This window comes from Ranitomeya variabilis, chromosome 4 (genome assembly GCF_051348905.1).
Source record: "Ranitomeya variabilis isolate aRanVar5 chromosome 4, aRanVar5.hap1, whole genome shotgun sequence".
Taxonomy (NCBI): Eukaryota; Metazoa; Chordata; class Amphibia; order Anura; family Dendrobatidae; genus Ranitomeya; species Ranitomeya variabilis.
The window spans coordinates 264,553,277-264,568,044 of NC_135235.1; the positions used below are offsets into that span (position 1 = coordinate 264,553,277).

Genomic DNA, 14,768 nt, shown 5'->3' on the forward strand with positions numbered 1-14,768 from the left:
AACGCATGCGTCGTGTTTGCGTCGTCGATGCGCCTTATTCCCCATTGAATTGCATTGACAACGCAGACGACGCAAGTACTTGCGTCGTGGTGCGTTGTACGACGCATGCGTTTTCAATTAAAAAATGCAAAACATTGTCTAGACTTTGTCTAGACACTAAAAAACACTATATATATATATATATATATATATATATATATATATATATATAGGGTTGCCATTGTCTTTCACAAGAGGATCAGAGAAGACAGAGGATCAATCTGCTTTCAAAAACTGTAAGTATATTAATTTCTCTTTGCATTTTTTTTATTCTGTGTTTTATTTCTTGATTTTGATTAAATTTGTGTAATGTTTGGTCTGTGCTATTGTACGGTTATGGCACTGTGGGTTGTTATTGAAATATTGTGTTTTTTTATCTGGTTCTGATGTACTTCTGGCGTTATATGCTGGCGTTTATTGTCTTCGGCCTTGCTTGGTTTTGGATTGGTTTTGGGTTGTTCTGGTGTCATGCGGTTGTTCAATGTCTTTTTTTTTTTTTGCTGTTTTTTTTCTTGTTAAATTTCTGGTGCCTTTTTCTGGTTTCTATTGTTGGGGGTAACCGTATGGCGATTTCTTGGCTCATGTCTTGCTGTGTTGTTTATGCTGTTGGCATTTTTTTTTCTTTCCTTGAGTGTCTTTTCTTGCTGGTGGGGGGGCTACATTTATGATGTTTCATTTGTATTGTATTGTTCCGTGCGGCTATATGCCATTCTATTTTCAATTGTATTTTTTTTTTGTTGTTTTTATCTCTGATGGTTTTACGTCGTTTTCCGTATGGCATATATCTCCTTCCTTGACTGTTTGCATTGCCAAGTGTGTAGCATGCATGTTTTTTTTTTTTTTTTTTGGTGTGGCACCTTTTTTTTTTTTTTTAGTTTCATGGGGTTTTTTTTCTATTTGACTATGGTTTATCTTTTGGGTTGCTGTATATTGTAAAACAGCGGTTGTCCGGTAATGTTTATTGCTTATTATCTAGAATGGTATTTATCACCTTTTTCTGATGTATTTCTGTGGTTATATGTCCCCAGATGGTGTTGTTTTGGATCATGTCTTGTTGTAATTGTAAAGTATGGCTTTCATTAGTTTGCTATTTCATTGTGCCTTATTTTTTTCTGTATAAATAAAGGTTTGGGTTTTTTTGTTTTTTTTAAATTTGGACATAGGTGTCTATTTTTGCTTAATTTTGTTTGGGTCTATTCTGGATGAAACTTTTTCATACTCTGCATTGTGTTGTATCTTCTACTGTATTCTCTTGCAATGTATGGCGTTGTGGTGTCGCTTGTTGAGTTTGCATTGTCCTATCAGTCAACAGTCCATTGTGGTTTGTTTTTTTTTGGTTTTGGCTATTTTATTGTATGTGGCATTGTTAGCTTTGGATGTGATTTTTTGCTCATTTTTTCATTGCAGAACAAACTTGCAAGAATGGCGAGTGACTCTGAACATAGCCAATCGGCGCAGGGGAGTGCGGTGAGTAATTATGTCCAGTTGCTTACTATTTGCTGTCATTTGTAGCATTGGCAATAATTTTTGTCTACAATTTTTACAGGCTTCTTCAAGTGAGGGGGAAGGCACTCAGCGGGAGCAGAGAGCTCGGGGCCAAGGTGTGGCGTCAAGACGGCGAGTATTTTTTTTTTTATTTTTTTTATTTTTTTCTTGACTAGCATCCTGCTGTGAGGAACAGTACATTTGAGGAGCATCCTGCTTTCACTAGGGATAGCTTTTAAGGGCTGCAAGTATTGGGGGAAGGTAACATAAAGTTGAACTCCCTGCACAAAAACATACCTAAATACAGGTGTAGAAACCAGAAATATACATACATCAAATGGCAAAGACAGGACAGGGCAAAGGTACATATCATGACAGGTGCTGGTGGTTGTTAATATTTGCATATTTGTAACCTTAATGTTTTCTAATTTTTCTAGGTTTCACAACGGGACCAAGGAGATAGTGGGATTGATGTGGACCTCCTTATCACCTGCATACAGGAGCGTGGCCCGTTGTGGGACAGCCGTGACCCCCGGCACATGGACCAGGTGGTGTTGAGGCGTTTGTGGGTTGAGGTGGCAAAGTCGCTGTGGGATGGCTTTGAAAGCGCTTCAAGCAGTGACAAAAGCAACTTTGGTGAGTATTGCTGAGACGCTGCTATGACCCATCATGCCAGGATAAACACAACCGTGTGTGATGCGATCAACGCCTTCAACTTTGCATCACACACGGTTGTTTTATCCTTTTTAAATGCTAACTATGTAACCTTTTTTTTTCTTTGCATTCACAGTTAAAAAGTTGAGGACCAGATGGCGATCCATGAAGGACCGTTTCAATAAGGGGCTCCGTAATGAGGAGGAGCAAGCTCGGAGTGGTGCTGCTGCGGCCAAGTCTGTGCCCTATAAGTACTACAGGGCATTACAGTTCCTAAGACCAGTCCTTGTCCGCCGACAGTAAGTATTTTGTCCACATACCATATTGCACAACCACATTGTACATTGCCCAGCCACGTACATTTTGCATCCACATAGTATATTGGCAGGCCACTATATCGCAGCCACATAGTACACGTTCTAGCCACGTACCCACATAGTATATTTCCCAGGCACATAGTGTATTGGCCATCCATGTAGTCAGCGTAGCATATTGGCCATCCACGTAACTTTTTCCCTAGTGGGATGGTATATAGCCCATTAGTAATTTTTTGGGTTAAGCGTGAGTCCTTGTAGTCCATGACAGGTTACGTTCTGAGTCAGGGTAGTTCTGATCGCAGGAATAATGATGACGTCTCGATCATATGATCCTAACGTCATGGCCGTTCCTGCGATCAGATCAGCAAAGTCACTGTGTAAATTTTTATTTTATTTTTTTTAAGTTTTATCTTGACTTTAAATTTTATACTTTTTTTGCGGCATATGCAGCGTCAATAAAGAGTTTTTGACAAAAAAGTTTTTTACCGATGACAGTGGTATGCGGTCAAAAGGCTTTGGCAGCGGGAATGAGCAGTCATTTTCTGCCGTTGGTATGTCCATGATTGTTATCGTCAGCCATAACGGTCAGCTGGCGATAACAATCAGCAATTTATTATAGGCCACACAGACTGAGAGACAGAGGATTGTAATGTATTGTTGTGTCATGTAATGTTAATTTTATTACAGGAGTTGGCGTATGTGATAAGTTTTTAATTGAAGACTAATTTTTCCCTTATCTTTTCACAGAACACACAGCAGCACCCTCGAGCGAGCTCGCCCCTCAGGTGCGGACCTTCATGAATCGCCATCTGACCCGTCACAGCCCTCCCACAGCGACAGCAGGCTTGCACCACCATCTGGAGAACCGGCAGCCGGTCCATCAGGTGTTCCCCTGCCCGAGGCCTCTGGCGCTCCTTCGTTCGGGAATTCCCGACAGCGCCAGCGGGCCTCGGACAGGCCAACCATGCCCGAATTTTTGCATTTGAGCACGGTGTTCCAGAACTGTTTCAAGGCGTTGGGCGATAGAATGGACACTGCTCTGTCCAATATCGACCGGCGCCTTGAAAATATGGAATCCGAGCTCTCGAGGCCGGCCAAACATTTTTTTAGTGCCATTGCTAAGGGCATGGTGGAACACCTTACGCCGGAACTCCAGATTTCGGTGATGCAGGCCTGCAACACTGCCTACGTGAGGGCTCTGCAGCAGGCTCGGGTCATGCAGTCAGCGACAATGCCCGTAGTGCCGTCGCTGGCTAGCATGACTCCGACTCTTGCTGCAGAGCCACTCCAGCCACCCCACCGAGGTCCACGTGCGGAGCGACGCCACCACAGGCACCCCATTGTGCCGCCGACTCCTGCTCCTGCCAGGCCCTCATCCTCCCGTAGGCGTCATGATGTGGGAGCTGCCGCGGGCGAGCAAAGAAAAAGGAGGACACACACTGAGGCTCTGGCTGCTCCAATACAGACACCAAGTTCGCGTCAGGGCTCCAGCCGCAGCAGGAGCAGCCAGGGCCATTCAAGAACCAGGCAAAGACTTGTGTTGCCTCCTCCCGCCCCTACAGAGGTGGCAGTTTCTTCCCCAGTGTACCCTGCGGAGGGTTTGGACCTGCCATCGAGCCTCCTGGACTCTGGCTCATCATCCTCCTCTTCCTCTCCCCATTCCCAACCAGAGACATACCATTCCCCCATGGTGGCAGAGGTTGATACCCCCTAAGTTTATTTCCCCTTTTTTTTTCTGTTTCCCCCCAATAAAAATTGTTCTTTTTAAAACAATATTTGTTCTTATTTTGCAGTATACTTCTCGGCAATTCAAGCCGTGCGCCGTCTACACATATTTTGTGCTTCAAACACCTCATATATGCAATGTCAGACAGTATTTTTACAATTTTTTTTTTTTTTTTTTGCCTTTTTTTGGGTGTCTCTCATTGCTGTATGAGTTGTTTACAAACACTAAGGGTATGTGTCCACGTTCAGGATTGCATCAGGATTTGGTCAGGATTTTACATCAGTATTTGTAAGCCAAAACCAGGAGTGGGTGATAAATACAGAAGTGGAGCATATGTTTCTATTCTACTTTTCCTCTAATTGTTCCACTCCTGGTTTTGGCTTACAAATACTGATGAAAAATCCTGAACAAATCCTGATGCAATCCTGAACGTGTACACATACCCTAAAGGTACCTTCACACTTAAGCAACGCTGCAGCGAAAAAGACAATGATGCAGATCACTGCAGCGTCGCTATTTGGTCGCTGGAGAGCTGTGTGACAGCTCTCCAGCGACCAACGATGCCGAGGTCCCAGGGTAACCAGGGTAAACATCGGGTTGATAAGCGCAGGGCCGCACTTCCGATGTTTACCCTGGTTACCAGTGTTAAAGGTAAAAATACAACAGTACATATACTCACAATCGCGTCCCCCGGCTTCCGCTTCCCTGCACTGACTGAGTGCCGGCCCTAACTGCAGAGCGGTCACATCACCGCTGTGCTGTGCATTCACTTTACGGCCGGCACTCAGTCAGTGCAGGAAGCGGACGCTGGGGGACGCGAAGGTGAGTATATGTACTGTTGTTTTTTTTACATTTAACACTGGTAACCAGGGTAAATATCAGGTTACTAAGCGCCGCCCTGCGCTCAGTAATCCGATATTTACCCTGGTTACCATTGTAAAACATCGCTGGTATCGTTGCTTTTGCTGTCAAACACAATGATACACGGCGATCTGACAACCAAATAAATATGATATGGTATGGTATAAATATGTTCTTTGAAGCAGGGTAGAAAACTTAGAAAAGTTTTTTATTAAACAACAACATTTAAAAAAAAAAAAAAAAAAAAGGGTTCCAATTTTTTAGATAAGGCCCATTACATTTGTGAAGTATAGGTAGATGTAAAAGTTGACCTAACAAAACCAACCTAAATGGATGACATTTATTGCACATAATACTGGAGAATTAGTTTATTATATTATATTTTTAGCACAGTCACAGTAGAGGTATTTATTGGTGTAGTTAACCCCTTCATGACACAGCCTATTTTGGCCTTAATGACCTTGCCGTTTTTTGCAATTCTGACCAGTGTCCCTTTATGAGGTAATAACTCAGGAACGCTTCAACGGGTCCTAGCGATTCTGAGATTGTTTTTTCGTGACATATTGGGCTTCATGTTAGTGGTAAATTTAGGTCGATAATTTTTGAGTTTATTTGTGAAAAAAACGGAAATGTGGCAAAAAATTTGAAAATTTCGCAATTTTCACATTTTGAATTTTTATTCTGTTAAACCAGAGAGTTATGTGACACAAAATAGTTAATAAATAACGTTTCCCACATGTCTACTTTACATCAGCTCAATTTTGGAAACAATTTTTTTTTTTGCTAGGAAGTTATAAGGGTTAAAATTTGACCAGTGATTTCTCATTTTTACAACAAAATTTACAAAACCATTTTTTTTAGGGACCACCTCACATTTGAAGTCATTTTGAGGGTTCTATATGGCTGAAAATACCCAAAAGTGACACTATTCTAAAAACTGCACCCCTCAAGGTGCTCAAAACCACATTCAAGAAGTTTATTAACCCTTCAGGTGTTTCACAGCAGCAGAAGCAACATGGAAGTAAAAAATGAACATTTAACTTTTTAGTCACAAAAATGATCTTTTAGCAACAATTTTTTTATTTTCCCAAGGGTAAAAGGAGAAACTGGACCAGGGACGTTGTTGTCCAATTTGGCCTGAGTACGCTGATACCTCATATGTGGGGGTAAACCACTGTTTGGGCGCAGGGCTCGGAAGGGAAGGAGCGCCATTTGACTTTTTTAATGAAAAATTGGCTCCAATCTTTAGCGGACACCATGTCGCGTTTGGAGAGCCCCCGTGTGCCTAAACATTGGAGCTCCCCCACAAGTGACCACGTTTTGGAAACTAGACCCCCCAAGGAACTTATCTAGAAGCATAGTGAGCACTTTAAACCCCCAGGTGCTTCACAAATTGATCCGTAAAAATGAAAAAGTACTTTTTTTTCACAAAAAAATTATTTTAGCCTCAATTTTTTCATTTTCACATGGGCAACAGGATAAAATGGATCCTAAATTTTGTTGGGCAATTTCTCCTGAGTACACCAATACCTCACATGTGGGGGTAAACCACTGTTTGGGCACATGGTAAGGCTCGGAAGGGAAGGAGCGCCATTTGACTTTTTGAATGGAAAATTATCTCCATCGTTAGCGGACACCATGTCGCGTTTGGAAAGCTCCTGTGTGCCTAAACATTGGAGCTCCTCCACAAGTGACCCCATTTTGGAAACTAGACCCCCCAAGGAACTCATCCAGAGGCATAGTGAGCACTTTAAACCCCCAGGTGCTTCACAAATTGATCCGCAAAAATGAAAAAGTACTTTTTTTTCACACAAAATTTCTTTTAGCCTCAATTCTTTCATTTTCACATGGGCAACAGGATAAAATGGATCCTAAAATTTGTTGGGCAATTTCTCCTGAGTATGCCGATACCTCATATGTGGGGGTAAACCACTGTTTGGGTGCACGGCAAGGCTCGGAAGGGGAGGCGTGCCATTTGACTTTTTGAATGGAAAATTAGCTCCAATCGTTAGCAGACACCATGTCGCGTTTGGAGAGCCCCTGTGTGCCTAAACATTGGAGCTCCCCTACAAGTGACCCCATTTTGGAAACTAGACCCCCCAAGAAACTTATCTAGATGCATAGTGAGCACTTATAACCCCCAGGTGCTTCACAGAAGTTTATAACGCAGAGCCGTGAAAATAAAAAAATAATTTTTCTTTCCTCAAAAATGATTTTTAGCCCAGAATTTTTTATTTTCCCAAGGGTAATAGGAGAAATTGGACCCCAAATGTTTTTGTCCAGTTTGTTCTGAGTACGATGATACCCCATATGTGGGGGTAAACCACTGTTTGGGCGCACGGCAGGGCTCGGAAGGGAAGGCACGCCATTTGGCTTTTTGAATGGAAAATTAGCTCCAATCATTAGCGGACACCATGTCGCGTTTGGAGAGCCCCTGTGTGCCTAAACATTGGAGCTCCCACACAAGTGACCCCATTTTGGAAACTAGACCTCCCAAGGAACTAATCTAGATGTGTGGTGAGCACTTTGAACCCCCAAGTGCTTCACAGAAGTTTATAACGCAGAGCCATGAAAATAAAAAATAATTTTTCTTTTCTCAAAAATGATTTTTTAGCCCACAATTTTTTATTTTCCCAAGGGTAACAGGAGAAATTGGACCCCAAAAGTTGTTGTCCAGTTTCTCCTGAGTACGCTGATACCCCATATGTGGGGGTAAACCACTGTTTTGGCACACGTCAGGGTTCGGAAGGGAAGTAGTGACGTTTTGAAATGCAGACTTTGATGGAATGCTCTGCGGGCGTCAGGTTGCGTTTGCAGAGCCCCTGATGTGCCTAAACAGTAGGAACTCCCCACAATTGACTCCATTTTGAAAACTAGACCCCCAAGGGAACTTATCTAGATGTGTAGTGAGCACTTTGAACCCCCAAGTGCTTCACAGAAGTTTATAACGCAGAGCCGTGAAAATAAAAAATGTGTTTCCTTTCCTCAAAAATATTTTTTTAGCCCAGAATTTTTTTATTTTTGCAAGAGTAACAGGAGAAATTGGACCCCAAAAGTTGTTGTCCAGTTTCTCCTGAGTACGCTGATACCCCATATGTGGGGGTAAACCACTGTTTTGGCACACGTCGGGGTTCGGAAGGGAAGTAGTGACGTTTTGAAATGCAGACTTTGATGGAATGCTCTGCGGGCGTCAGGTTGCGTTTGCAGAGCCCCTGATATGCCTAAACAGTAGAAACCCCCCACAAGTGACCCCATTTTGGAAACTAGACCCCCCAAGGAACTTATCTAGATGTGTGGTGAGCACGTTCAACCCCCAAGTGCTTCACAGAAGTTTACAACGCAGAGCCGTGAAAATAAAAAATCATTTTTCTTTCCTCAAAAAAGATGTTTTAGCAAGCAATTTTTTATTTTCACAAGGGTAACAGGAGAATTTGGACCCCAATATTTGTTGCCCAGTTTGTTGTGAGTACGCTGATACCCCATATGTGGGGGTAAACCACTGTTTTGGCACACGTCGGGGTTCGGAAGGGAAGTAGTGACGTTTTGAAATGCAGACTTTGATGGAATGCTCTGCGGGCGTCAGGTTGCGTTTGCAGAGCCCCTGATATGCCTAAACAGTAGAAACCCCCCACAAGTGACCCCATTTTGGAAACTAGACCCCCCAAGGAACTTATCTAGATGTGTGGTGAGCACGTTCAACCCCCAAGTGCTTCACAGAAGTTTACAACGCAGAGCCGTGAAAATAAAAAATCATTTTTCTTTCCTCAAAAAAGATGTTTTAGCAAGCAATTTTTTATTTTCACAAGGGTAACAGGAGAATTTGGACCCCAATATTTGTTGCCCAGTTTGTTGTGAGTACGCTGATACCCCATATGTGGGGGTAAACCACTGTTTGGGCACACGTCAGGGCTCGGAAGGGAAGTAGTGACATTTGAAATGCAGACTTTGATGGAATGGTCTGCGGGCGTCACATTGCATTTGCAGAGCCCCTGATGTACCTAAACAGTAGAAACACCCCACAAGTGACCCCATTTTGGAAACTAGACCCCCGAAGGAACTTATCTAGATGTGTGGTGAGCACTTTCAACCCCCAAGTGCTTCACAGAAGTTTATAACGCAGAGCCGTGAAAATAAAAAATAATTGTTCTTTCCTCAAAAATTATGTTTTAGCAAGTAATTTTTTATTTTTGCAAGGGTAACAGGAGAAATTAGACCCCAGCAGTTGTTGCCCAGTTTGTCCTGAGTACGCTGGTACCCCAAATGTGGGGGTAAACCACTGTTTGGGCGCACGTCGGGGCTTGGAAGGGCGGGAGCACCATTTGACTTTTTGAACGCAAGATTGGCTGGAATCAATGGTGGCGCCATGTTGCGTTTGGAGACCCCTGATGTGCCTAAACAGTGGAAACCCCTCAATTCTAACTTCAACACTAACCCCAACACACCCCTAATCCTAATCCCAACTGTAGCCATAACCCTAATCACAACCTTAACCCCAACACACCCCTAACCACAACCCTAACCGCAACACACCCGTAACCCTAATTCCAACCCTAATCCTAACCCTAATCCCAACCGTAACCCTAATCCCAACCCTAACCACAACTGTAACCCCAACACACCCCTAACCCTATCCGTAACCCTAACCACAAGCCTAATCTTAACCCTATTTCAAACCCTAGCCCTAATTCCAACCCTAACTCTAATTCCAACCCTAACCCTAAGGCTATGTGCCCACGTTGCGGATTCGTGTGAGATTTTTCCTCATGATTTTTGAAAAATCTGCAGGTAAAAGGCACTGCGTTTTACCTGCGGATTTACAGCAGATTTCCAGTGTTTTTTTGTGCAGATTTCACCTGCGGATTCCTATTGAGGAACAGGTGTAAAACGCTGCGGAATCCGCACAAAGAATTGACATGCTGCGGAAAATACAACGCAGCGTTTCTGCACGGAATTTTCCGCACCATGGGCACAGCGGATTTGGTTTTCCTTAGGTGTACATGGTACTGTAAACCTGATGGAAAACTGCTTCGAATTCGCAGCGGCCAATCCGCTGCGGATCCGCGGCCAATCCGCTGCCAATCCGCTGCGGATCCGCGGCCAATCCGCTGCGGATCCGCTGCGGATCCGCGGCCGATCCGCTCTGTGTGCACATGCCATAACCCTACCCCTAACCCTAACCCTACCCGTAACCCTAACCCTACCCCTAACCCTACCCCTAGTTCTAACCCTAGTTCTAACCCTAACCCTAGTGGAAAAAGAAAAAAAAATATTTTCTTTATTTTATTATTGTCCCTACCTATGGGGGTGATAAAGGGGGGGGTTTATTTATTATTTTTTTATTTTGATCGCTGTGATAGAACCTACCACAGCGATCAAAATGTACCTCTAATGAATCTGCCGGCCGGCGGGCGCACTGAGCATGCGCCCGCCATTTTGGAAGATGGCGGCGCCCATGATGGAGGCGGACGGGGACCGGGAGCCTCGGTAAGTATAAGGGGGGGGAGATCGGGGCACGGGGGGGGTGTCGGAGCACGGGGGGGTGACATAGGAGCAGGGGGGGAGCGGGCAGGAGGACGGGGGAGCGGACAGCAGGACGGGGGAGCCGGCAGGCGGACGGAGGGGACCGGACCCTATAACGGAGCACTGGGGGGGCGATCGGTGGGGTGGGGGGGGTCACATTAGTGTTTCCAGCCATGGCCGATGATATTGCAGCATCGGCCATGGCTGGATTGTAATATTTCACCAGTTTTTTAGGTGAAATATTACAAATCGCTCTGATTGGCTGTTGAAAGTGAAACTGCCAATCAGAGCGATCGTAGCCACGGGGGGGTGAAGCCACCCCCCCTGGGCTGAAGTACCACTCCCCCTCTCCCTGCAGATCGGGTAAAATAGGAGTTAACCCCTTCACCCGATCTGCAGGGACGCGATCATTCCATGACGCCACATAGGCGTCATGGGTCGGATTGGCACGGGTTTTCATGACGCCTATGTGGCGTCATGGGTCGGGAAGGGGTTAAAACCAGAATACAGTCCAACAGTAACATTAACACTACACCATTTGTTCTTGCCATGACACACGGCCAACATCTGAAACAAAATAGGCCGCAAAACGATCCCTCATCTGCGCAATTTCCACACTTGTCCTCAGAGGATGATCATGGTAATCGGGCAATGGGTTGGCTATAGGTTCATCGAGTTCCACGTTCAGTCTCTCTTTGGCCATAATGTAATTGTGGAGAATCACACAAGCCTTCACCACCTCATCCACTGTTTCAATTTTAAGATTAATGGCGGATCCTAATATACGCCATTTGGAGACAAGGATGCCAAAGGCACACTCCACAGTTCTTCTGGCCCTGGACAGTCTGTAATTGAAAATCCTTTTGGTGTTGTCCAAGCCCCGACTGGAGTAGGGTTTCAATAGGTTGGCAGACATTTGAAATGCCTCATCCCCAACCACAACAAATGGCATCGCAGGGCCTTCGGTGTGGGGAAGAGGTCGTGGCTGTGGGAAATGAAAATTGTTTCCATATAATTTTTGGCCCATATCCGACTCCTTAAATGTGCGTGAGTCATTTGCACGGCCAAATGCACCAATGTCCACTGCGAGAAACCTGCAGTCCGCACCGGCAATTGCCATGAGCACAGTTGAAAAGTATTTTTTATAATTGTAGAAAAGGGATCCACTTTTTGCAGGCTTGGTAATCCGAATGTGCTTTCCATCCACTGCGCCAATACAGTTTGGAAAAGAACACACTTGCTCAAATTTCTGTGCGTTTGCCTCCCAGATTTCACTTGTAGGGACGGGTAAAAATTCCTCCCGGAGATTATCCCACAAAGCGCGGCATGTCTCAGCAATAATTCCGAAAAGAGTGGAGACTCCAATCCCGAATTGAAAATGAAGTGATCTCAAGGTCTCTCCGGTAGCCAGGAAACTGCCAAGAAGATAAAGAAATTACATTAAAGTACATTGCAATTTATAAAAGTACATTGACCATACCAAACCCCAAAAAAATAAAAAAAATAAAAAACAAAGGGAAGAACATATCACAGTCATTCAAACAGCTACATACCGTAGAGTCACCAGCAGCCGTTCCTCTGCGGAAATAGCTCTCCGGAGCTGCGTGTCCTGCCTGCTAATGGATCCTTCCACCCGACGCAGAAGATAGTGGAAGCTGTCCTGAGACATCCTGGTATATTCGAAATATTTCTCCAGGTTGTCATTGAGTTCGCCAAACAAGCAATGGTATGCTCCACGGCTCTCCCGGACTTCCACAATAGGGTGTATCCAAAAGCGGCGACGACTCCATCTCTGTTTTTCCCTTTGATGAAAACAGGCGACAGCATAGGCATTAGCCAAGGCAAATTCCATATCCATGTAGATACTGTCCATGGGACGCTCCATCATGAATACCAGCAAAATGCGTCGAAAAACCATGCGTTTCTATTGCGTTTTTGTTGCGTCGTGCATTGCGGCGACGACGCTGCGGCGCACACCGCAAATGTGAACGTAGACACTGCGGCTCTAGCCTGTGTGCGGCGTTATCACTGGGGCCATAGCCTGTGTGCAGCGTTATCATTGCGGCTCTAGCCTGTGTGCGGCGTTATCACTGCGGCTCTAGCCTGTGTGCGGCGTTATCACTGGGGCCATAGCCTGTGTGCAGCGTTATCACTGCAGCTCTAGCCTGTGTGCGGCGTTATCGCTGCGGCTCTAGCCTGTGTGCGGCGTTATCGCTGGGGCCATAGCCTGTGTGCGGCGTTATCGCTGCGGCTCTAGCCTGTGTGCGGCGTTATCGCTGCAGCTCTAGCCTGTGTGCGGCGTTATAACACTGCAGTCCGTCTGCTCTCGGGTTCCGCTATAGTTTGCTATTCTGTTTTTATACTGTGAATTCTTACAACTGTCTATAACAGCAGGATGTATGTATGTATATGTGTGTATATATATATATATATATATATATATATATATATATATATATATATATATATATACACACAGTACAGACCAAAAGTTTGGACACACCTTCTCATTTAAAGATTTTTCTGTATTTTCATGACTATGAAAATTGTACATTCACACTGAAGGCATCAAAACTATGAATTAACACGTGGAATTATATACTTAAAGGGCCACTGTCACCCCCCTCCAGCCATTATAAACGAAAAGAGCCACCTTGTGCAGCAGTAATGCTGCATTCTAACAAGGTGGCTCTTTTAGTTTTAGGTTCAAGCATACCCCAAATAAAACGTTTTTATACTTAGCCACAATTCCTGTCTCTAGCCACGTAGGCAGGTCCTCACTCCCCAGCTTGGCCAGCTCCTCTGCCGTGACTCACATCTTCCTGCGCTTTCGGCGCCGACCCTCAGCGCTGTTATCGTTTCAAATCCGGCGCATGCTTTGATGACTGCTTTGCACACTCTTGGCTTTCTCTTGATGAGCTTCAAGTGGAAGTCACCGGGAATGGTTTTCACTTCAGAGGTGTGCCCTGTCAGGTTTAATAAGTGGGATTTCTTGCCTTATAAATGGGGTTGGGACCATCTGTTGTGTTGTGCAGAAGTCTGGTGGATACACAGCTGATGTCCTACTGAATAGACTTAGAATTTGTATTATGGCAAGAAAAAAGCAGCTAAGTAAAGAAAAACGAGTGGCCATCATTACTTTAAGAAATGAAGGTCAGTCAGTCTGAAAAATTGGGAAAACTTTGAAAGTTTCCCCAAGTGCAGTGGCAAAAACCATCAAGCGCTACAAAGAAACTGGCTCACATGAGGACTGCCCCAGGAAAGGAAGACCAAGAGTCACTTCTGCTTCTGAGGATAAGTTTATCCGAGTGACCAGCCTCAGAAATTGCAGGTTAACAGCAGCTCAGATTAGAGACCAGGTCAATGCCACACAGAGTTCTAGCAGCAGACACATCTCTACAACAACTGTTAAGAGGAGACTTTGTGCAGCAGGCTGTTAAATATTAATTTATTGAATGATTCTTAATCTCAATTCAGTACAGTGCACATCGCTTCTTGCTGACAGTACAAAGAGCTATTTTTGTGTATGTATAAGTCAACTCCATATACAGGGAACACGTGATCCGTAGAGAAGATATATAAGCGTCTCTTAGGAGGGTGTGGGGGCTTTTGTCACGTGGGGACTGTCACCTCCTGCCTACGCCATCATTCTCCATGGACATCCGACAAGGAACAGCTGTTAGCTGGCAGCCATAATGACCTTCAGAGATTTCACACAGACGGCTGCTACCATTCAGAACTTTGGAAAAGATGAGTATAAGTACTGATATCTACACATGGACAATCTGTTTGTAACTATTTCGTCTATTTTTATGTCTTACTGCAATGTGGTTATTCTGTGGACAATTCAATAAACCACTACCTTTTTCATGAGAATATCCACGACACTTTTCTTTAAGAGTAATGCACCTGGTGAATAGTCTTGATTAAATAAATGTGCAAAATAAGCATATTTAACATTGGCGAAGCCAGCCAGTTTTGATTTTTTTGTGCTATTTTTGCGTGAATTTCTTTCATTCTTGCACACGGGGGGACGACGGAAGAGAGTTCGCTAGATTTTGTGCAAGTTTTCAGAAATTTCACTTCAAAACTTCAAGTCACAGAGATCTCATAAAAGAGCCTACGAATTACGGAGACTTTAACAGGTGTCAGATGGATTGACAAGC

At 44.4% G+C, this 14,768-nt stretch overlaps 1 protein-coding gene across 1 annotated transcript in view; it reads left to right on the top strand.

Moving 5' to 3' along the window:
- Window positions 1–240: 240 nt before the first annotated feature.
- Window positions 241–14,768, top strand: part of LOC143767824 (uncharacterized) — a 45,491-nt gene continuing 30,963 nt past the window's right edge. Inside the window, exons 1-5 of the mRNA XM_077256345.1 lie at window positions 241–1,506; window positions 1,586–1,660; window positions 1,962–2,160; window positions 2,315–2,477; window positions 3,243–3,486. Coding sequence (XP_077112460.1) covers window positions 1,297–1,506; window positions 1,586–1,660; window positions 1,962–2,160; window positions 2,315–2,477; window positions 3,243–3,486 — 891 coding nt within the window. The 5' untranslated portion in view covers window positions 241–1,296. The remainder of the gene's footprint in view (window positions 1,507–1,585; window positions 1,661–1,961; window positions 2,161–2,314; window positions 2,478–3,242; window positions 3,487–14,768) is intronic.